This window comes from Leptonychotes weddellii, chromosome 8 (assembly GCF_054177405.1).
Source record: "Leptonychotes weddellii isolate Sample4059 chromosome 8, ASM5417740v2, whole genome shotgun sequence".
Taxonomy (NCBI): Eukaryota; Metazoa; Chordata; class Mammalia; order Carnivora; family Phocidae; genus Leptonychotes; species Leptonychotes weddellii.
The window spans coordinates 124,344,567-124,368,325 of NC_138376.1; the positions used below are offsets into that span (position 1 = coordinate 124,344,567).

General features: G+C 41.3%; 1 protein-coding gene across 5 annotated transcripts in view; it reads left to right on the forward strand.

Moving 5' to 3' along the window:
* The window catches only part of MAP3K4 (mitogen-activated protein kinase kinase kinase 4), a 94,027-nt gene that overhangs the window by 37,169 nt on the left and 33,099 nt on the right, over nucleotides 1-23,759 (forward strand). For all 5 annotated transcript variants that reach the window (XR_014148048.1, XM_006734278.3, XM_006734279.2 and 2 more), the window contains exons 4-9: nucleotides 10,307-10,549; nucleotides 12,826-12,972; nucleotides 18,250-18,407; nucleotides 21,528-21,644; nucleotides 23,107-23,206; nucleotides 23,306-23,389. Coding sequence is in view for 4 of the 5 variants with exons in the window: in XM_006734278.3 (XP_006734341.1) it covers nucleotides 10,307-10,549; nucleotides 12,826-12,972; nucleotides 18,250-18,407; nucleotides 21,528-21,644; nucleotides 23,107-23,206; nucleotides 23,306-23,389 (849 nt within the window). In the remaining variant the exon portion in view is untranslated. The remainder of the gene's footprint in view (nucleotides 1-10,306; nucleotides 10,550-12,825; nucleotides 12,973-18,249; nucleotides 18,408-21,527; nucleotides 21,645-23,106; nucleotides 23,207-23,305; nucleotides 23,390-23,759) is intronic.

Here is a 23,759-nt window from a genome sequence, read left to right on the forward strand (position 1 = left end):
GTGTATGATGTTTGACTTCCCCAAAACTTAACTACTAATAGCCTCCTGTTGACTGGGAAGCCTTGTTGATAACCTTAATAGTCAATTAGCATATATTTTATATGTTACATGTACTATATATTCTTATAATAAAGTAAGCGAGAGAAAAAAATGTTATTGAGAAAATCATAAGAGAAGATACATTCACAGTACTGTACTGTATTTTATAAAAAAAAATCTACGTCTTAGTGGACCCACATAGTTCCAACTCGTGCTGTTCAAGGGTCAACTGTATTTTGATCTGTTCCTTTATTTTATAAAACAATACACTTTCTTTTTTTTTTTTTTTTTACTTATTTATTGAATGTGTATGTAAAGAAACAAAGTTGCTGCTTATCTTGTAGTCTGGCTCAGAGTAGTAATTCTTTGGTTTGCATCTTTTAGACTTTTTTGTGCTTATATAAATACATATCTTTGTTACGTAATACAGGTAATTTTTAAAAAAGTTTTCATTTAAATTCCCGTTAGTTAACATACAGTGTAATGTTAGTGTCAGGTGTACCATATAGTGATTCAGCACTTCCACACCCAGTGCTCATCATGACTAGTGCTCTCTTTTTTAAAAGTGATAATGCTGTATTTATTCTATGACTGATAGGGTTGTTCCCCACCCCGCCCCCCACTCTTTTCTTTGGATTAGTCCCCATATTGGTATATGTAGCTCTGCTTCAGTTCCAATTAACTACTACATGGGATGCCATCGTAGGAATGAATCATTTTACTCTTTTCTTTAAATCCCACCGTCTGCCCCTGGCAACCGTCAGTCTGCTCTCTGTATCTCTGAGTTCAGTTTTGTTTTATTTTGTTTTAGATTTCACCTACAGGTAGTATCATATGGTATTTGTCTTTCTCTGTCTGACTTATTTCACTTAGCAAAATGTCCTCAAGATCCATCCTTGTCACAAATGGCAGGATTTCCTTCTTTTTTCGGTGACTGAGTAAGATTCCTTTTTATGTACATGTAAAATCTCACACCATCGATAGACACTTAGGTTTTTCCATATCTTGCCTACTGTACATAATGCTGCAGTGAACACAGTGGGTGCACATTTCTTTTTGCGTTAGTGTTTTCCTTTTCTTTGGATAAATACACTGAAGTGGAATTGCTAGATCATACGGTAGGTCTATTTTTAATTTTTGAGGAACTTCTGTACTGTTTTCCATAGTGGCTACATCAGTTCACATTCCCACCAACAGTGCACAAACATTTCCTTTTCTCCACATCTTTACCAACACTTTTGACTTCTTTTTGATAATAGCCATTCACTGAGGGTGAGGTGATATCTTATTTTGTGTGTGTGTGTGTGTGTGTGTTGAGATTTATTATTTATTTATTTTGAGAGAGAGAGTAGTGCACGCATGAGCTAAAGGGGCAGAGGGAGAGGGAGAGATTCTCAAGCAGACTGTGTGCTTGGGGTCCGATCTCACAACCCTGACATCATGACCTGAGCTGAAACCAAGAGTCGGATGCTCAACTGACGGTGCCACCCAGGCGCCCCCCTTATTGTGGTTTTGATTTGCATTTCCCTAATGATTATAACCATTTCACTCTTAATGGGCACTTAATTTTTTTCCTTTATAAGTGGTGTAGCCACAAATACTGTACACATTCCCCTTTATGAACTTCATTGTTTTGTAAGAATGGTTAATTGAAGTGGAAATATGGGGTCATTGGGTATACATATTTAAATCTTTGATAGATATTGCGAAGTTGGTCTTCAGAATGGCTGTACTAATGTATACTTTACCCAGTGGTGTAGGAGAAATCCCATTTGTCCTCGTTTTTGCAACCATGATCAGTAAAAACTATAATTTCATTTTAATCTTAATTCTTTTCATTTTTAGTGACATTCAGCTGTTGTCAAGTTTATAGGCCACATGCATGTCTTTGTGTTTTCTTTTATTCATTTTGTTCATTTTCTATTGGGTTTTTTATTATAATCTTGACCTGTTGGAGCTATTTTTATTTTATAGATATTATTCATTTTTTATTATGGCTATAAATTGTCTTTAACTTGCTTATGTTTTTCACTAGATAGAAATTTAAAATTTTTATTTTAGTCTTGATCACCTTATTTTGTGTGTAGTCAGAGATTATAAAACATTCTATATTTTTTCCCTTATTTTTACATACTTCAAAAATTTTTGTTATGGAAAATTATTAAACCCATGCAAAAGTAGACAGACTAATATTATGAATCCCTTTGAATCTGTATCCCAGCACACTGATTATCAACTCATGGCCAGTACCTCTAGCCACTCGACACCTTCTTCCATCACTTTGAAGAAAACCTCAGGTGTCATCATATTTTATCCTTAAATAGTTCAGGATGTTTCTCTGAAGGATTTGGGCTTGTTCTAGAAATGTACCACAGTACCATTATCACACCTAAAGCATAGCATTAACTCCCTTGATCATCAAAGATCAAATTAGTGTTCATATTTTGATTGTGTCATAGTTATCTTGATTTTCTTTAAAAAATATTGTGCAATTTAAGTCAGTTTTCAAATAATCATACAAGGTAAGAGTTCATTATATTTTTTCCCCCCACAGATTTTACTTATTTATTTATTTGAGAGACAGAGAGAGAGTTCTTGAGCAGTGGGGAGGGGCAGAGAGAGAGGGAGAGGGGATCTCAAGCAGACTCCGCATTGAGCGCGGAGCCTGATACGGGGCTTGATCCCACAGCCTGAGATCATGACCTGAGCCGAAACCATGAGTTAAGGCTTAACTGACTGAGCCCCACAGGTGTCCCCAGTTCATTATATTTCTTAAGTCGTTTTTAATCTGTAGCTCCCCCTCCCTTTTTTTTTTTGGCCATGTATTTATTGAAGAACCTGGACCTTTTATCCTATAGAGATTCTCCTACAGTCTGAATTGTGATTGTGCCTACAGTTGTCCTTTTTGCTTGTTTCCTTTTTCTCTGTGTTCTGTGTAAACTGACTGTAAAAACTAGTGGCTTGATTAGATTCAGGATTTCTGGATTGATTGGCTGATTGATGGTGTTAATACTGCTTCATGGGGACACATATAATGTATGACTGTCTCTTTGAGACATTAGCAGTTAATGATCATAGATCGCTTACTTCAGTAAGGATTGAAAAGTGATATTTCTAATTCTCTTTTCTTCTTGTTAGCTTAATTATCAGCTGCATTAAGTAGATATTGCTACAAAGAGAAACTTTCCTCAATCATTATTTGGTCACCCAGTGGAATAATTGAACAGAAGTGACAGGGTGAATATGCTTGAGTCGTTCCCTTTTCTTTACCCTTTTTTTAAAAAATGAGTTGGTTTATTGGTGACCAATTAGTGTTTTTTTATTAATATGATTTTGAACTCATGAATTTAAACCTGTTTGGTATTTTTCAACCCATCGAAATCATTATTGTAATCCATTGAAGTAATTATAATAACTGATGTTCCCATTGTCCCATTTTGGACAATGGGAACATATTCAAGTTGGCTGAAGTCCTTTTATCACAGCCCTAGTGAGTAGTGTTTCATAACTTCGATAGCTGATATAAGAAGCTATTTTAAGCTTGTATTGTACATCTGCTTGAGATTGGCAATCTTGATTTATCTTCAGGGAATCCTTGTTCCTTTTGTTGGGAAATAGTGTTCTAGGACTACAGTACTCGCATTGCTCATTGTAACGGAAATGGTCGATCGTTGTTTTAGTTCTCTTCAGTAGACAGAACACACAGAAATACACAAAAATACATCCCAATTTCGTACTGGCAATTCAAAATCAGGATTTTAAAATCTCTTTTGACTTTTCTTCTACACTGAAAAAATTTGCGGTGATAACAGAATGATGGCATGAGAATATCAGAGTAGTAGATTATTAGAATATGCTGACTATATTCCAGAATACATACACAATAATCTCAGAATAGTACCGTCAGCAATATGATTACTGAAAAAGTGTAAGTTCCCCCCCCCCCCATCCTTAGGGATAGACCCTTTGGGACATACCACCAAATTACTGTGTTTTTTCAAGACACCTGAATAATTCTTCTCATGATTATGCCACTAACTAGACATATAATTAGAATCTCTTCTTTTTTTGGTTGTGTATTTAAAATAACAGCTTTATTGAGACAGAATTCACATACCATGAAATTCACCATTTTGAAGCGTTCACTTCAGTGGTTTTTACTATATTCAGAGTTGTATAACCACCACCACTGGCTATTTTTAGAACATATTCAACATTCCCAAGAGAAGCCCTGTCCCCTTCAGCTGCCACCTCCACAGTCCTTCCGCTCATCCTCTCAGCCCTGAGCAACCACTTACCTGCTTTCTGTTTCTTTATATTTGCCTGTTCTGGACATTTCATATAAATGGAATCATATATGTGGTCTTTTGTGACTGGCTGCTTTCAGTTGGCATCATGTCTTCAAGGCTCATCCACTTTTTTTTTTTTTTTTTATTAAAATATTTTATTTATTTATTTGACAGTGAGAGACACAGCGAGAGAGGGAACACAAGCAGGGGGAGTGGGAGAGGGAGAAGCAGGCTTCCCGCGGAGCAGGGAGCCCGATGCGGGGCTCGATCCCAGGACCCTGGGATCATGACCTGAAGGCTCATCCACTTTGTAGCATATATCAGTACTTCATTCCTCTTGATGGCTGCATGATATTCCACTGTGCGGATAGGCCACATCTTATTTCTCCATTCATAGATCTTTTATTTTTTTATTTTTAGGTATTGCTTTTTAAACTTAACTTTGCAAGAATTATGTAAAATACTTGGTTTTAAGAGAAAATCTATGGAATAATATATTTTCAAGGGAATCTGGTTTCCCTGATAAACATGAGCTTTAAAAGAAGCTGTTTTATTCTTCCATTTTTTAATATAAGCTGTGTATGCAATTTTCTTTACTTACTTTTAATATATGACCACTTTATTTTTACCCCTTAAGGTTATACTTATATTAATATTCATACCCTTATTGCTCTCCCCTGCCCCAACATTTTTTGGTTGTTACTTGTTGGTTCTCAACCATGAGGATATTGGAATTGTCCTTTTCTTTTACCTGGGTTTTCATTTGAAGTGATTTTCTTTTACTTCCAGTGAAATGCTACGATATTGCATATGCCCTCGGCTTTCTCCCGGGGTTTGATAGTTGTGGTGTATCTGCATACGGCCATTATGGACCTCACTTTCTTCCTTACGTTCTCACCTCCTTTTAGCCCTATGGGAGTGTGTGTGTGTGTTTCCACAGGTGGACATAGAGATGTAGATAGATAAGAGATGTAGATTTAGACAGGCTCTTGTTCTGACAGCCTCCTGAGTCATTTTGTTCATAGTAGATTCCTTGGTAAGGGCTCATAAGACCAGTGTTTTCTGAGTTCTTGGATTTTCCTAACAGTTTGCAGAATTGACTCTTGCAAGTATATTTGGCCATAAAATTTGGCTTGTATTTTCTTTCCTTGAGTAAGTTTAATATATATTACTCATTGTCTTTTGGCATGCAGCCTTGCGGTTGCAAAGTCTCATGGCAATATGATTTTTTTGTTTCTACTTATAAGTAGAAACTTGGTTATTTATTTACTTATAACCTGGATGTCCAAAGGATTGTTTTTTTTTTTTTCTTTTTTCTTTAAACTCCACTAGTTTACCTGGTGTTGATTTCTCCACATTGGTATTTTTGAATACGTGGTGTCCTTTTAGTATATGATTTCAGGTTTTGTTTGCTTTCTATGTTTTTTTTTTTTTTTTAATTTCAAGTGAATTTCTTAATGTTTTAACTCTTCTGTTTCATTAGTTTGGTTTTCTTCTCTGGGAACCACTACTGTATGTGTTTTGGATCTACTTTGCCTCTCTGTCACTTTCAGATTCATTCATTCATTCTTTTTTCTTTTTGATTTATAAAATTGTCTTCATTTTTACCTCCTATTTATGTGAAGCCATTATCTGTTCTATTTGCGCTCATGTTCCTGCTAGTTTGCTTTTTGTTCTTAAAATGATTTTTTAAAGATTTATTTAATTTTAGAGAGAGAGAGAGAGAGCACGGGAGCAGGGGGAGAGGGAGAGAAGCAGACTCCCTGCTGAGTGGGGAACCCGATGTGGGGCTCCGTCTCATGAACCTGAGATCATGACTTGAGCCAAAACCAAGAGTCAGATGCTTAACTGACTAAACCACCCAGGTGCCCCTAAAATGATTTTCTTAAAGATTTTATTTATTTTTTTGAGAGAGAGAGAGAGCACATGAGAGGGGGGAGGGTCAGAGGGAGAAGCAGACTCCCCGCTGAGCAGGGAGCCCGATGCGGGACTCGATCCTGGGACTCCAGGATCATGACCTGAGCCGAAGGCAGTCGCTTAACCAACTGAGCCACCCAGGCACCCTAAAATGATTTTTAATTAAGAAAATTACCTTTTGAGTACTACCACTTTATTTGTGAGTTTTTCTAATTCTAATTTATGTTGTTCTTTTATATTTTCTATGATTTTCTTAATTTCTTTTAGTTTTTTTTTGAAAATTGGGCCTCAGTCCTCTCTATTTAGTGGGCATGTCTTTCTGGCAGGCTTTCATTGTCTCTAGGGTTATTCTGCTTATTTCTCCCCTTAATAACCCTGTATTGGATTCTAGCACAGTCCTTTTGCTCATTTTTAAACGTATTTATTTTCATGAACTTTAAGGAAAGAGAGAGTTCAGAAGTGTTAGGGTTTGTAGCTTTGAGCTCCTTCTTCTGAACTGCCCAAGCACATGTTCTCTTTTTTTGAGATCTTCTGGTGTGTTACCCTCCCACTTCTGGACCTTGTTGTTCTTTACCTCTACTCTACTTTCCTGGTCAGTTGGATTTCAGTCTAGCAGGTTTGTCCTGGAAAGGGGATTTTAGCTGATAGTTTTAAGAGTTTGGGAGGCCTAAGCCACTTCAGCCCCTTCAAACCTGTTGCAACCCCTTGACCTCACTCATGACTTTGTACCCAAATCGCTTTCTGTTTCACTCAAGTCCTCAAAGAGAAGCAGTGAGCTTTCTATTGCATAGTCATTAGTGATTGTGGAATTTGCCCCTTTGGGCCCATCAGACACCCTATTAATCCCCCGTGTTTCCCTTGCACAAGTGCTGATAACCACAGGGTCTGGCACGGTTCACTTCCCCCCATCTCTTCTACTTTGGAGTTCACGGAGATACCTTGTCACGTAGTTTTAGTGGACATGTGTCTCAAGGAGTTTTGACTTGGTTGTCCTTGTTCTGTCTGTTCTTATGGGGGGACTAAGGGAAATCGAAATCCGGCTGCCGCCACTGTCGTTCCAGAATTCCTGTTATTATGTTGTACTAAATTGCCAATATTTGGTCATTTTTGGCTGACTAAAATGGCAATTTTATATGGCTTAACCTAATGTATAGCTCTGTGTTTAGGTTATTAAGCCTGTATTAACATTTGGAGTCTTTCTGTATGTATATGTTCAAAACATATTTTTGTATTTATGTTAATACATCCTATAGTTTCTCATATCAGGCAAGAATTTCTAAAATAGCCTCATAATTAAAAAATTATGACTATAGTTACAGGGGTAGGTACAGATGTAATTATTTTTCAGTTTTCTTTAACATTGGGTTATCCATTTTCCAACTTCAACTATTGCCTACTTTTTTATGTATTTATTGTAGATAATTTGATATGTTTCTCTGCTGATCTGTTTACAGTACTTTTCTATTTTAAATAAAGTAGGTTTATTAGTAAGGTTTGCCATCATGTAGGGCAGTTCTTCCCGTTTATTCTTTTAAAAAAGTTCTGGGCTGTTTTTACTTCTGCACATTACTTTCTTCCATGTGAATTTTATTGAATGACTTTATTAACCTCCACAAAATGCCAGTGGGGTTATGATTGTAATTACATTGCATTTTTATTGATGTCTCTACTATTGAGTTGGCTCAGTTTTCCTGAGTTGATCACAGATTTTATACCATATTTAATCCTGTATTTCTCACTGGAAGTGATAATAAACGGATGAAATTGCACTTGATCTTGCACTTTATTGCCCCCTTCCTCTCTTCTTGTGTTTTATTGAAATAATTGGGAATTTAAGATCCAGGTTTTTTTCTTATAGTATCCTTTTTAAAAAAAAAATTCAAGTACTCCTTTCTGGGAGTTGTTTATAGTCTCTCACCAAGTTACCATTATGGAGTTGTATCTGCCTGTGTAACTGCTGCTAGCTTCGTGGCTTCTCACTTCCTTGGGTATTTTTGTCTTTGGATCTTTATTCTGATTTAATTTTCATTTGACTAGACCCTACTGTACTTCCTCAGGGAGTTTTTTAGTGAAGGTAAATGAACTGTACTTTGAGTTCTTCTGTATCCAAGGAGGTTTCTTCTTTCTTCTTCACATATTAGTGATACCTTGACTGTGCAAAAAGCTCCCCTCCATCTCTTCCTTCTGTTTTTTCCACACTCTTGTTATTCTCACGTGAAGCTCCTAGATCCGACTTCCATGTCTCTATTTTTCACTCAAAACTTCCCTTCCTTTTTCTTTTGCTCTTTGTTGTAGTGATAATTTCTATAGTTAATGTCTGAGTTCTTAGTTTTTACCACATCCATTCTATTTTCACTGTCTTTATTGAACTTGTTTTAGAAATCTTGGTTTGTTAAATTTTTTCCAGAGGACTTCAGTGCAGTCGTGTAGTAGAGTATTTTACGGTTCTCTCCTGTTTCCCACATTAAATGAGAGTCAGCTGTTCTGATGCTTCAGCTTGGTTTCCTTAGTTAAAATTGCTGTTTCCTCTTCCATGCTCAGTAGTTTTTTAACATTTGTACCTCTTTGGACAGGGACTGAGTCACCAGCATGCACCACCAGTGGGACCCCGTTTCCTCCGCAGCAGCGTGGGTCTGCCTGTGGGGTCTCCTAGGCGGTGTTGTTTTCACTGTGGACAAGTAGGGATTGTTCTGTTTCCCAGTGAGCCTGTAGCGCATGGGTGAGCGGGCTGGAGCTCTAGACAATGCCAAAAGAATTCTTTAGAATTTTATCAGAGAAAGTTCGCTGAATTTTGTAGAGCTTTGAATAAACCTTTGACCTGAGCTCATTCTCTACACCAGAGGAAAAGAAGCATTTATTACTGCCTAAAGCTTTTAAACAGACATGTCTTAACCCTGACCTGACCACATTGATCACATTTTAAAAATGATGTACCATTTTTAAAATTCTTGGCTGTTACGGGAAACTGAAGTATGTATTAATTTAAATGCAGAAGTATATATTGAGCATAAAAGGAGCAGAGGAGACCAGTTAAGAATTCACTAAATGGCAGGGAGCATAGATACGAATGACATGGAGGCAGAATACCTATAATTGGTGATGTTTTAAATTGAAGAGAAATTGAAGGGCGCCTGGATGATGGCTCGGTTGGTTAAGCGGCCGACTCTTGGTTTTGGCTCTGGTCATGATGTCAAGGTCCTGAGATCGAGCCCTATGTCAGGCTCCGCGCTCAGCGCAGTCTGCTTGTCCCTCCCCCTGCTCTCTCTCTCTCTGGAATGGATAAATAAAATCTTTAAAAAAAATAAATTGGTGAGAAGTTGAGGTTTTCGAATTTTGTTGGCCTCTGTTTTCTCAATAAAAGGAGAAGGGAAGGTCTTTGGATATGATTGGTCAGGATGATGTTGCCAGGGGTCTAAGGACAGTGGGGAAAGCTCCGAATCCCCTATTTTATGAGGGAAAGCATAAGGCATCTGAAGAGGGTAACTATAAGAAAGGGTGAGCAACACTGAGATTCCTAGGAACGCTGAATAGCAGATATTTGAGTGGGACCAGCCAGTTCAATTTTATGAATTGTTTTCTATCAGCATCATTTGGTGTAGCTCAAGAGAGCAACGGACAGAAGAATTGGTTGAACCAACTAGTTTTTATGTTTACATAAATGTCTCCCTGGTTTTGTAATCTTTTCTCAAATTTCAGTAATTTCTGGTTTTCTCGGTCTGGAGATAGTTGTGGATAATGCTGTATAGAACCTTAAAAATAAAGTGTTCTAATCATTTTAAGTATGATGATAAAATGTTTGATGCAAATGATGAACTTGATTCTTTTTCTACTATGCTTTTTTGATAAAAATATTATAATTTGGTGTCCTTGTTATGATTTTCTATTACTTTTAGAACTTTTGGGTCTATGTTGAAAATGTTGAATTATTCTAAAGATTATTTTACCTGAAAAATTGTGATTTTGTAGATCATCAGCAAACTATAGAGAATAATAGTTTATAACCACGACCTTAGGACATTCTTTTGTATGCTCTTTTAACCTTTGTTGAATTTTTGTTATAGTTTTCCGAATTTCCAGACCCCATGTGGGGTTCCGATTATGTGCAGTTATCCAGGACGCCACCTTCCTCAGAGCAGAAGTGCAGCACTGTGTCGTGGGACGAGCTGAAGTCCATGGACTTACCCTCCTTCGAGCCTGCCTTCCTGGTGCTCTGTCGAGTCCTTCTGAACGTGATACATGAGTGTCTGAAGTTAAGACTGGAACAGAGGCCTGCTGGGGAACCATCTCTCTTGAGTATTAAGCAGGTCTGTTTCAACGACTGTTTAAAAATATTTAGCAGTTACTGTGCTATTCTATAGGCTTGTTTTTATTTTGGATTGAGGATTTTTTTTTTTAATTCTTGCGAGTAGTGAAAAATGAGTGTATGTTAGTGTTTTTAAGCTGCTCTTTTTAGGGTAATTTAAAATGTTCTTTGCATGTAGTCTCAAAGATAAGATTGTGGTTCAACCTTTCTGCCATCACTTCCTCATTCCGAAAGGATATAAAAGTACAGTGATGAAATGACATAGTCTGTTAACATCAGTCTTTGGAGGCTGGAAACTTAAAATTCACTCATTAGAAGTAGTTTAAATTCCTTAAATTTATTTATTTTTGTTCTGTTTAAGCTACATGGGAACAGATAAATGCCTTTAGAGTATGCAGTGGAGAGATGTTTGGACTTTTTGCTTGCTTAGTCAGTTGCATGGATTAAATAGTAATGACAGCTGCTGTTTTCTTGGTTTTCGTTCATTTTGGATGGGATTCTCTAGGCGAGTCTGATACTCCAGAGGTAACAGGAATGGGTGGAAGCAGTTGTATCTAGCACAGTGAATGCTGCCAAATGTATTTGTACTTTATGATATTACTACATCCACTATGCAAAATAAACATGTCAGGTTTTGAAAAAAAAAAAAAAAGAAAGAAAAAGGTGTGTTTTTGTCAACTGTGCATGTCCATCCCCTCAGGATGGAAGGGCTAGGAGCTCATTGGCTCAGGATGACCAATGGCACCTGGGGACAAACACAAGCCATACGATAGGCACAGAATAGGACTTGAATTTGTTGGTTTAGCTGGGAGAGGGGGTGACTCGTGGACCTCATTGTCCTCGCTTCAGTTTCTGTCCAGCACTGACCAGAGAGCGCTGCTTCCTCATGCGCCCTGCTGCTCACCACCTTGCTTCTGGTTATTGTCCTGTCATCCACTGTGGCCTTGCTTCTCACTTGTCCACCTGATTGCAGTGGTAATTTAGGAAGTTTGGGTAAAATACTGATTTCCCTTTCTCACAAAATGAATACTTCAGGAATATAACCTAGTAAGACAAGGCAGAGTTTACTTTTTGCCAAGGGAGCTATTGTGAGGATGAAACAGGAATTTATGTTAAAATATTTAAAAAAATAAAAACAATACTTAGATGAATGTAGCATTACTAGAATCAAAATAAAACAAATTTTGGCTAAAATTATTCAAAGATTTGGTTATAAGCACCTAAGTGACATCTTTAACAGAGAAATTTACATCTGAACAGAATAGCTTTTGATAGATTTAACTCTAGCCATGGCTCTCTTGCCGTGGGTAATTATTTTTAGACCATTTTAAAGGGGGAAATTATGTTTATAAAAGCAATCCATATTTATTGTAGAATATTTGAAAGGTACAGAAAATGATACAGACAAAAATGAAAATTATCCTATCATGCTGCCAGTCAGAGATAACCACTGTAACTGTTTTGGTATGTTTTTATCCATCTGTTTTTCCTACACATACAAGTAAAAGAAAAAAAATACGAGTTTTTACCCTTAAATATTTTTCAAAAACTAGATTTTAAATGGCTGCAGGAGTGCTCTGCTGTGTAGGTACATCATAATTTATTTAATCCCCATCATTTTAAATAATATTATGGTAATACATGATAATTATTATGATGAAAAGACTTTAAGGTCAGTCATCCCATGTCAGCCTCCCCCACCTTTCCAGCATTACCTGCTGGGCCTGCCCATGGCGGTGGCACTCAGCTTTTTGTTTAGATTTGTTTTCCCTTGACTTCCGTCTCATTTCATCAAATTGAGCTTAGGTTTGATTTTTGTGATGATTAGAGGCTTTTGATAGTAAAGGCCACAGATCGCAGTAGTTGCTATGCTAAATTATTACAAAGATTGTCGTGCTCTGTGGCATGTGAGTATATTTGAATCTCTATTATGTTTTTGGATAAAAATCATCAGTTTCATTAGGGGATTTTTCTCTCCTATCCCTAGTAGAAAAATAGATCTTTTTCTGTGGGGTTTATTTTCTACATAAATGTTTTTGTAGGGGAATATAGTTTCACAAATCAATGTTTTCCTGTATGATAATTTCTCTGTGTATTCATACGATAATCCTAATCACTTTTATTTTCACTCTTTAATTTTTGATCAAGACTACTAAAATGGTTATATAAAGTGAACTGGTAAGGAATTGGAAAATATTTTAGGACTTTGAGAGGTTTTGTGGAGGAGGAGGGGGTGCGGTGAGGGTGTGTGGAGTGACAGAGCTTGTGCCCCTGCAGCTGGTGAGGGAGTGCAAAGAGGTGCTCAAGGGCGGCCTGCTGATGAAGCAGTACTACCAATTCATGCTGCACGAGGTGCTGGACCGCCTGGACAAGACCGACTGCAACATCGACGCCTTCGAGGAGGACCTGCACAAAATGCTGATGGTGAGGCCCGGGGGCAGGGGAGGGTGCTGGAGCGTGCGTGCCCGTCTCTGTGTGTGTGAGAGAGCGAGCAAGCGAGCAAGCGCGGGAAGGGGGACGGCAGTCTTCAGCCTGACTTTTTCATCTAGTATTGGATTAAATTTGTTTCTCCCAAATCCACATTTTAACAAATCCGCAATGGTTTTGTGTTAGAATTTTTGACAAAGCTTACCCTAGTTCATTGTTTAACTCTAAGACTCTTCATCTTATAGCAGAATGGCCCAGAAATGGAACCATAGTCCAGTCCTATTTTATCCAGCCGTCTGGCATCAGCCATTTCTGTATCGCGTGCCCGCGCTCGGGCTGGGAAGGCAGGAGTGGACAGTAAGAGGCTCCTCTTCTGCTGGGACCAGGGCGGAATTCTGCTGAGGTGCAGGGACGACTTGGGGACAGGTCCTCTGAACTAGCCTGGGGACACGTGGGAGCTCTTACCCTGAGTCAAGAGTTAGCTGAGGAACCACGCACATCCAAGGAATTGTAAATACTGTGATTTGGCAGGAGCAGACTTACTTTGATTTCTTCCCAAGAGGAGCTCCCCAGGCTTCTCACACCACAGGTGTTGTGCTTACTGGTGCTTTCTAACCTCTGTCCTTTTGCTCCTATTATTCCCTCCTGGTAGACATGTCCCTTTTCCTTATCCACTCATTTAAGACTTACTTGCAAGTTTTACTTTTCTCTAGAAAGCCCTATCTGACAACTTCAACCTTTAACGTGCATTTACCTGTACCTCCTCTGCACCGTCTCAGCAGTTACGATCGGCGCCGTGCCCTTGCGGACTCAGTGATCTGCTGCTCTGCTCTCGGCGTTCCCCGACTAGCCCGAAAGCTTCGTAAGCCAGGGGCTATGGCTTGAAGTGGTCTGGTCTTCCATACTTTCTGGTGGGGTATTAGTGTATAACGGACACAGGTTGGATTCATTAGAGTGTATGCACAGATGATTCTGTCATGTGGCAAGTCAGTGAAACAATATAAAAATGACCATGCATATGGGTATATTGTTCTGTAATGTTTTTAAGACATGTTTTGTGGGACATCTCGCTGTATCTTGCCTCGGGATGGCTGCAGCACCTCCAGATACCACCCCCACTTTCTAGGCTAGAAGAAAGGAAAAGGGAAAAAAGGGAAAAAGTATCCTTGCCAGCTCAGTCCAGAGCAGCGAAGCTCTCCTGGAAGCCACAGCCGACAGATTTTCACTGTGTCATATGGCCAAACCTGTTGCCTGCCTCTTGACTGTCGTGGAGGCTGGGGCTGCAAGTATTTAGCTTTCCAGCCTCTATCGTAGAAGGATAGAAAGAAGAATGGTACGAAGGGGACTTATAATATCTGGCATATCGCAAGAAATAGTTTTGAGTTTGAAATTATTTCCTAATTATTTCGGGAGCATGCATAAAAGACCAGAGTGTGTAAAATGTGGCTACATTCTGAAATACTATATATTTCTTAGGTCAGAAAAGTTGTTACCATTGAAAAGTCATGGTTAAAAAGCAAAAGCAAATTATTTTCTCTCTCTCTCTCTCTGGATGGTTAAAGCAGGAGCTTAAAAAGCCAAAAAGTGCTTTGCTTTCCAAACTGTCTTTGGTGGTTTTACAAAGGCACGCACAGCACCCTTTAGCGTACAGGCACTGGGGCAGGAAGGAAGAGAATGAGGCAGGTGAACCGTGTCCTCCAGGTCAGTCAGCTTCGGTGTCCTTGGTGTTCCTGTGGGCCATCTGAAGTGGAGGGCAAGTAAGTTACTCCTTAGAGCTACAAGTACTTAGGATTTAGTCTTGGTTTTGCTACGAGTGATCCATGTGGGGCCAGATCTCCCTTAGTTTCATCTCTGTAATTTCGCAGATGAAGAGCTAGAAATTACCAGTGATTTTTAAAATTGTGCCTCAAAGTATGCTCAATGGCTAATGGCAGAGGCATGTTTTGAAAACTGGGGGAATGCAAACAAAATCGGTGTTTTTGTTAGGAAGGAGGGAGAGATTGGCCTTTGAATGGTCAGTCACATTATGTGTACCACAACACCCTTCTCAGGAACCTCACCAAAAATCAGCGAAAAGAAGGAAGAGTAAAGAACGAAATTCCATGTTCAGTAAAGGAGGAAATTGACTACACTGCTCTCCTCTCCTTGCTTCCAGAAAACTGTTACAATCACTTACCTTGAAATTTGGGCTAAAATGAGGGTGGGCACAAGCTCTAAGTATCTCCTACCCAGCCAGTGCTTCATTAGAGCTGGGATATCTGGGGTGTGAACGGTCAGGAGAGAAGCAGGAGGAGTCCCTGTAGAGGACTTGTCAGCGGCAGATCTGCAAGACAGGGGAGCAGAAGTGGAGACAACTCTGCTGTCCGAGTGTGTCCTGCCGGCTGAGGAAGGCCGCCGAATGCGAGCTTCGCGGGGTGAGGGGGAGCCGTGGTCAGCAGGTCCTGATGCAGAATCTCTGTGACTTGGGGGCTTTACTCTGTGTTACATCATCATCCTGACTAGGGAAACCTAAGCACGTACGTGTGCAGGTGCAGGGACGTGACTTGGTGAGCGTTTGCTTGAGGCAACAAATCACTTTGAAGCTATCAGCTGTCTTAGCTCATTTCTCTGGCCCTGGCCTTAGAAATAACCAAAACAGTAAACTAGATAGAGATGTAGGAACATGTGATCGATTTAAGGAAACCACATAAAAAGAATTTAAGAGGGATGAAAGTATGAAACTGATGAACAAGATGTGGCAGTTGTGGAAGAGGGAGGGGCCGAGAAGCAGGAGGGAGGGAAGCAAGAGGGAGGGCCGAGACATGCACAGCTGGGGTTCCCGCTGAGGCCTGGTTCTTGCAGTGGGGTTCATAGTGAAGACTGTGGGTCCAGGGAGAGTTTTTAAATTGAAGTTACTAGAGACCATTTGAAAGCCTTTGGGACTGATTTTGTTAAGGGAAAGAGATGGACAGAATTATATGCATATCAGAGAAGAGGGAAATCGATAGTGCGAGGTTCCTCAGATGCCATGAGGAGGTGGGTCTCCAAATACAGGTGTAAGCTTCACTTGGCCACCGCTAGGAAGGGGAGGACGGCATGTCACATGTGGGTGTGCATTTTTGGTATTGAGAAGATGAGGGGTTTTATATCTAATGCCTTTTTTTCTTTGCTAGGAGGGATGAGATGTGTGAGGGTGGGCATTGGCCATTTGACAAAATGGCGGAGTTTCAGACTGTGCTTGTAGGGAGAAGGAGAATGGCTTGGGTGGAGATACGAATATTACCAGACCGTACACCATGTGGTTGGGACGACATACAGAGCAGTGGCTCCTCCCGGTCCCCTGACACTCGTGGCCCTCAGCTTCCTGAGTGCGGGCATGGGGCGCGGGCTCGTCAGGCTCATCATGCTTTGGGGTTTCGCAGGCAGGTGAGCTGAAAAGGAAGGGAGAGGTGGCAGGGTGTGGGGTGGTGACCGCAGTGGCATGGGGAGCGTGACCGTGTTGGCTCTAAGCTGAATAAGGAGGAAAGGGGGCGGAACAAGGGGGAGTGAGCTGGAGAGAGAAGAGAAAACGGTGCACTGGAGTTCGGGTAAGGATTAAATAAGAGAACAGTCACAGGGGTGCTAGTTGAACAGAAAACTGGATGGAGGGGAGGAGGTTTTAGAATCAGCCTATTTGGATTGATGATTTGAGGCCTAGAGATGATTCCGTAATGATAAGATCTGGGGTGAAGCACAGTGTGGTAGCTGAGCCTGGGGCGGAGGGAAGACGATGTCAGATGTCGGAGTGTGTGACGAAGGATGACGGGCAGTTGGAAATCAGTAGGTGACACTATGAAGAAAGGGTTCGATGGTGTATCTGATGACTCAAATCTTAAAGGGGCATGTGTTTCTTTTTTGTTTTGGTTTTAAATAAGACCGTAAGAGCAGTGGTTTGAAAGGCTCAGTGATGCACAGGACGATGCAAACTGTTTGCAGCCCGTGAAGTCCGGGGTCATACAGGCGCCCCGTGGCAGGGCTGTATGAGAGAAGGGCCACCCTCAGGAGACAGCCAGATTTAAGGGAGAGGAAGCAGCACTCCGAGAAGCCAGAGGACGGTCCTGGTCTCATATTTAAGAGATTTATTTCATTTGGTAAAGATGGCAAAACTGTAGGTTCCACATACTCGGACACTGGTGTTCATAAGGGACCCGGACTGCAGATTCCCACCACACAGCCTGGCTGCTGGAGGCCCAGAAGCATCCAAAGACACAACAGAAGACAGTTTTCTTGAAATACAGACCTGCAGTTTGCCTACTGAAAATTAGTACTGGATTTCAGAAAGTATTCATTCCAGCAAACCCTGAGACGTAGCCTGGGGAGGTAACTGAGATCTGAGACTAAATACAGAATCCTGTGAACCTCCGAGCAGAGAAAAAAGCAAGGCAGCTCCAGGTGTGAGGGGAGTGGGGACAGCGGGAGATGGGGCCAGCGTCAGGGCTCTTCGTTTGAACAACATGCAGCGTTCGAAAGTGGTGGAGGAGTAATGCCTTCAACGTCCCGGGGCAGAGAATGTGTAACTCAGGTATTTCATACTCATTCGAGTTGTCCTTTTGGTAAAAGAATCCATAGGCAGTGAGGGTTTGTAATCTAGCAGTTGGGACCCTATCTTGAGAAAAGCTGATGGATAGTGAAACCCTCTAGTAAGCAGCAGATACATCAAAATAAGGAGTTAGGAATGGGAAGGCTGTTGTTGTAGGACTTGTGGTGGACATAAACCCCACTTCAGAAAAACTGGGTATTTTGATTAGAAATCATAATTTATATGTCATAAATCTTGAAAAAAACTGTGTCATAGAAATCTGGGTGTCAGGAATGGATGGTGGGGAAAAGTGTGTTCATTCCCTCTCAACACGGAAGATATTGTCTGAAGTTAAAATAAGCAGTTAGACAAGTAAGAATCCCAACTTCTTAAAGGAATAATGTTCACAATATATTAATAATGAACATTTCTGGGTGCTATTATTTTGATTCTTTTTTTACTTCTGTGTACATGGTGAACATTTTATTTTGTTGGTAATTTAAAGAGATTGTAAATAATGTGTTAAGTTGCCGGGGAGTTGAGTTGTGCAGTTTAAGAGACATTTCCATTTGGACAGCAGTCCTGTGATGAAGATCTTGCTTCTCTCTGTGCTGTGTACTCAGGGTTCCCCTCCACCTGGCCCTTCTAATTTGTAGCTTCCAGGTTAACAGAGGTGAAAGCTGAGAGCTGCTGAGTTCCATTCTCAAATATCTCCCTTTATGTTTTTGTATTTTAAGGTGTATTTTGATTACATGAGAAGCTGGATCCAAATGCTGCAGCAGTTACCTCAAGCATCCCATAGTCTAAAAAACCTATTAGAAGAAGAATGGAATTTCACCAAAGAAATAACCCATTACATCCGGGGAGGAGAAGCACAGGCTGGGAAACTTTTCTGGTAGGAACCCTTGTGCTCCTGAGTGCACCTGCTGGCCCGTTTGCCTGTTCAGTTATGTGCACATGACAACCAGTCCTGTGTGTGTGTGTGTGCGCCTCTCCCCCAGGTTTTGGGGTCCTTTGAGCGAGGGTGCTCAGTAGGGGGGGTGGGTTGCCCTGTGGGGACATTTGGCAATGTCTGGAAACAGTTTTGATTGTGATGACTGGGAGGTCCGACTGATTAGAGGACAAGGACACAGCTAAACATCATGCAATGCACAGGACAGCGCCCCAAACCAAACATTATCCACCCAAAATGTCAGTTTGGAAGTTGAGAAACCCTGCCTTAGTGTCAACCCTCTTAGGCCTCCAAAGAGTAGAACAGGCCTGTAGTCTCAGTGTGGGGACATGGGGAACCCAAGGTGTGCATTTCCCGAGATTGTTTTCGTGTGTTCTGCTAATCATGGAATCTCCTTATGAGGCACAGGTTAGAAACGTAAACAGAGGAAAACCCTGAGGGAGGGGAGTGTGGTCACTGGTGTGTGTTTGGAAATGGCCGTCTCTTACTGGGGAGCTGAACGCTGATGGTGGGGTGCCCCTCCCCGCCGCCTGACCCCTCGGCTGTCGTCGGTGGTTGCTGCCTCATCTGCCAGTGTAGTTCTGTCTCCTTTCTGTGCATTCCTCGCACCTGGCCTGGAGCAGCTTTCCCTCCCTCGTGTGTATTCTCCAGGGCCTCTGCTCGCCTGGCTCTTTTCCAGCTGCAGAGGCGCATTGTCGTCGACTCCGCCATCTCTGTCCCCTGCTCAGGACCTAGGCTCCCCCTTCTGCCCTAACCACCCATCTTCTTCACGTCCTCGTCGCGTCCTCTCCGCCTGTGTTTCCAGTGAGCTGTGAGCTTGCTCTTTCCCAGACCTCTCCAGCCCTTCAGGCCCTGACTCCCCATGCATCTGCCTTTCCATTTCAGCATCTCGCCTTCTCTCAATCTCCTGTCGTTCGGCTTGGCCTGCCGTTTATTCTGTTAGCACTTTCTGTCTCCAGGCTGGCCCGCCTGCAGAAGAGATTGTTTTAAAGGTCACTGTTCATTTGCGCTACAAATTCAAGTGATGGGATTTCACCGCATCCCCTTTTCCTCCTGTCAGTCTCCTTGTTTCTGTCTGTTGCTCGTCCTTCAGGTCGAGCGGTGGGGGCTCTGGCCTTGGCCTGCACCAGCCTTGCTCTGAGCAGCTCCCGAGCTTTCCACGCCCCGCTGAGGGACTGGCCCCTGGTGCGGCTCTCGCTCGGCCGAGCTGAGCACAGCACCCGTCTCCTTCACATGCTGTTCCACCCAGGCTCCATCAGTCTCCCAGTGATCCCTAATTGCTTTCTTTGTCTCACACACTACCTCTGATCCTTCGGGAAAGATCCAGAATTTGACCCCTATGCACCACTTCCCGTTGCCGCTCTTCCCAGGCTGTTACTTCTCACATGACTGCAGGCGCTCTCCAGGAGTCTCTGCTCAGCTCTTCGTCCCTTTGGTCTGTTCTCAACACCACAGCCAGTGACCTCGTTCAGATGCACCTCAGACCATTTTTTCCTCTGTTCCAAATACTCCACAGCTTCCCTGCTTCCTCAGTGAAACCCAGAGCTCCTGAACATGGCCCCTCAGGCCGGGCACAGTCTGACTTGTCACTAAACCTCTGTGCTCTTCCCCTCCCTGGCTCTCCTGGACATGCTGCACAGCTGCAGTGGCCCTTGATTGTGTCCCCAGGCGGGGCACGCTCCTGCCTCGGGTCCTTTGCACTTGGTGGTCCCTCTGTTAGACTGCTCTTCCCCAGTTACTTTCATGACCCCTTTTGCACTCCCTTTAGGTCTTTGTCTTAATGTCATCTTCCCCATATTTAACATGGAAATTCCTACTCACGAGCACTTCTGAGTTCCCTTTCCTGTTTTATTTCTCTCCATAGCACTTAACAATATCTGAACTATATCTTTTCCTTTTTTATTTCTTGTTTTTTCCTCTATTCACTGGAGGGATTTTTATCTGTTCTGCTCCCTGCTGCTTAGTACATAACCAATACTCAGTATTTGTGGAGTAAACCCTTCATGGATATCCTTGTACACTATTGTTCTTGAAAATGGGTTTGTAATCAGGTCACTTTCCCACTCAGTTACTTTTAAAGCCTGGCCTCTTCGCCCACCGGACGGAGGTCAGGCAGTTAGCATGACACGCAAGGCCTTCCACCGCGTGGCCCCAGCGTACTTTCTCGGTCTTATTCCACCACCTCTCTGCTCCTTTCACATTGTGCAATTTCTTTTCACAACCAGGCCTCTTGCTTAACACATCTTCATGCCTTTTGATCATATTCATTGTTCTTCCTGGACTTTCCTTCCCCTCCTCCATTCCCTTCCTGCCAGAGCCTCTCTTCCCATTGCTGATATCTGGGTTCCTTTCTGCATTGCCTGCAGGCCCAGTGCAGCCAGCCCTTTGGCTGGGTTTGGTCTCTCTCCTCTGACGAGTCCTCCAACACCGTTGTTGTGCTTACCTGCTCTCTTTGACTAGCTAGAAGCTCCTTTCCTTCAGTGAAGAGGTCAGTAAGCTGCTGCCGAATCTTTACTACACTCATTTAGATTTGTTTTGTACACTCGGGTTTACATTTTAACCCTAGCATTTAGATTGTGTACTCAACGAGAAGCATCGGCCGTAGGGAACGTTTCATGGATGATGAAAAGCTAATTGTGAGGGAAATTTGTAAAAACAGTTGCATTTAAGAAATTCACTCTGTTTTCTTCTTCCATCATTTAGTTTATTAAGCTTTTAAAAACAGCTTGTCTTAGATATATATTTGGGGCCATTTTATACCATTTTGGACATTTAAGATGAAAATTACACTTATATGATAATTACATAGCTGCTCTGAATATAATTTAAGGTTTTAAGGTCTATGATAAAACCATGGAAATAGAACAAAGATAGATACTTGCCCGTATATGGGAGAGTTCCTCTTTTTCACATTCATGATTTTATAGTAAAGAAAAATTCTCACTGTTGTTGATTTTCAAACTATTAAAACAGTAGATGACCCTTTCAGTGTCTTATTCAAGAATTAGAATGAGTGAGGACAGTTTTTCTTCCCTGGTTTACTTTCATGTTCTTGTTCCCTAGTGACATCGCGGGGATGCTACTGAAGTCGACTGGAAGTTTTTTAGAGTTCGGCTTGCAGGAGAGCTGTGCAGAGTTCTGGACCAGCGCTGACGACAGCAATGCCTCAGATGAAATCAGGTGCGGCCCCACTCCTTTCCTTCCCATTCCTTACTTCACAGAGTTCTGCTTGTGGCGATGAGTCTAGAATGGGCCCTGTTCAAACCCACCCACGTTGGACCTTAGTAGAGGTCTACCATAGTAGACCTAAAGACTTCTATTTATTACTGTCTTATCTTTTCGTGTGCTTGCTTAGGATTTTCTGTGAAATTTTCTTGGAAGGTGAACTTAGAATTTAGTTAGCCTAATGAAAATAGTGTCTTTAGAGAAAGGGAGAGAGAGTGTAAGTTGACTAAAAATGAGTAGAGAGAATTCATCCCTGTGTCCTAGAATGTGTCTAATTAAATAATTATGTTTCTGTCTCCCCCCCACCTCCGTAGCAGTCCATTAATACATTTAATTGACACTTGGCACATTGTTATCGTTTTTATGTATGGCTTATTCCTTCTGTTCAACTTTAAGCTTGAATACGTGAAACAATGGCTTACGCATCTATTGCATTTCCTCTACTTCCGTGAGATAGTATTCAGGTTGGACCAGGTTAAATTGCTGTTTTTGTGGCAATATCAGCCATACAGCTATTTTGTGGCCAATTACGAGCAATATCATATGATTCAACCTTAGGAAATGCTCAGGGGGAGCTGACTTCTCTAGAGCTGAAATGTTTTCTCTCACCATCCAAAATTTGATGAGAAACACATTTTGGGTTTCAGAACACCTGAGATATCATCGTGCCAGGGTTAAAGCAAGATGTATCCACACAGATTCTTACCTGGGACAGTGCTGAATAGCCGAGAGTCAGAATGAGTCAGTTTGTAGAAGGTCCTGCAGTTCTGAGAGCCAACGCGGTGAATTCCGGATAAGCAGGGAGAATTGGAGATCTAAGATGGGGAACTGGAGAATGACCCTGATGATGCTCTGGTTGTTTGCTAGCGGTGGGTCTAAGCGGTGGGCTCGTGGGCAGTGTGATGGGGCTGGCTCCTCCTGGCCCCAGTGAGCCGAGGGGCAACCGCACACATCTCTTCTCTAGTCAGCGCTCAGTGCTGTCACACTGGGGACCTGCGGGCAGCGATGATGCGAGTATTTACACCACAGAAATCTCCAAACACCACATAAGGCAGTTCTTTGAGGGGAGCCAGTTGGTAAACAGTCAACAGCCCACCACTGCACGGATATATTCCTTTTTAGTAAAATCCTGAGCTGGGAGTCAGTGTAAGAACTTTATCTCAAACTCCAAGAAGTTATTATGGGGAAATCTTTAGAAAATCAAGCTTACTGTTATTTGAAGGTTATTGTATGTGCCTTATTTATTTGAAGAATACAAGCACTTTCTGGAAAACCACAAGAGAGCAAGCTTCTGAGTATTTCAAGTACATTCTCCATAATTGCTTGTTCCCATTTATCCAATTTGCTTCATCTTTATTGCTGTTTATTTCTTGATGTACTCTAATGTACTCTAACTGGATTTCAATCAACTTGGCAGGAGATCTGTTATAGAGATTAGTCGAGCACTGAAGGAACTCTTTCACGAAGCTAGAGAAAGAGCCTCCAAGGCACTTGGATTTGCTAAAATGTTGAGAAAGGTGAGTTATCAATCCCAGTTGATTTTTTAAAGTTTTTATTTTACCTTATTTTTTTTAAAAGCTAACCCTAAAGAAGTTTCTTTGTAACTGTGATCCTAGGACCTGGAAATAGCAGCAGAGTTCATACTTTCAGCCCCAGTTAGAGACCTTCTGGATGTTCTGAAATCAAAACAGTATGTTAAGGTAAATATTAAAGATGGTGTAATTGGAATATTTTGCCTTTCCTGTTTTTCTCTTCTCTTCGTGGTCCAGATAGTAAATATTTTAGGCTTTGCTGGCTATATATTGATCCCAGTAATAAGACTTTCTCATAATTTCTCAATGAAATAAGCAGAAAAACAAAGTTTTTCATACTAACTTGCTTTTAGAATGCAGATAAAATAACCAAATATTTATTCATACTATTTATTAAAATTAGTTACACATGTATTTAAAATAATGTATCTAAAATAGTAATGTAAAATAATAAAATAATAATTGATTTTTTTGAAGATTTTATTCATTTGAGAGGGAGGGAGAGTGTGCACATGTGCACCTGGGTGGGGGAGGGGTA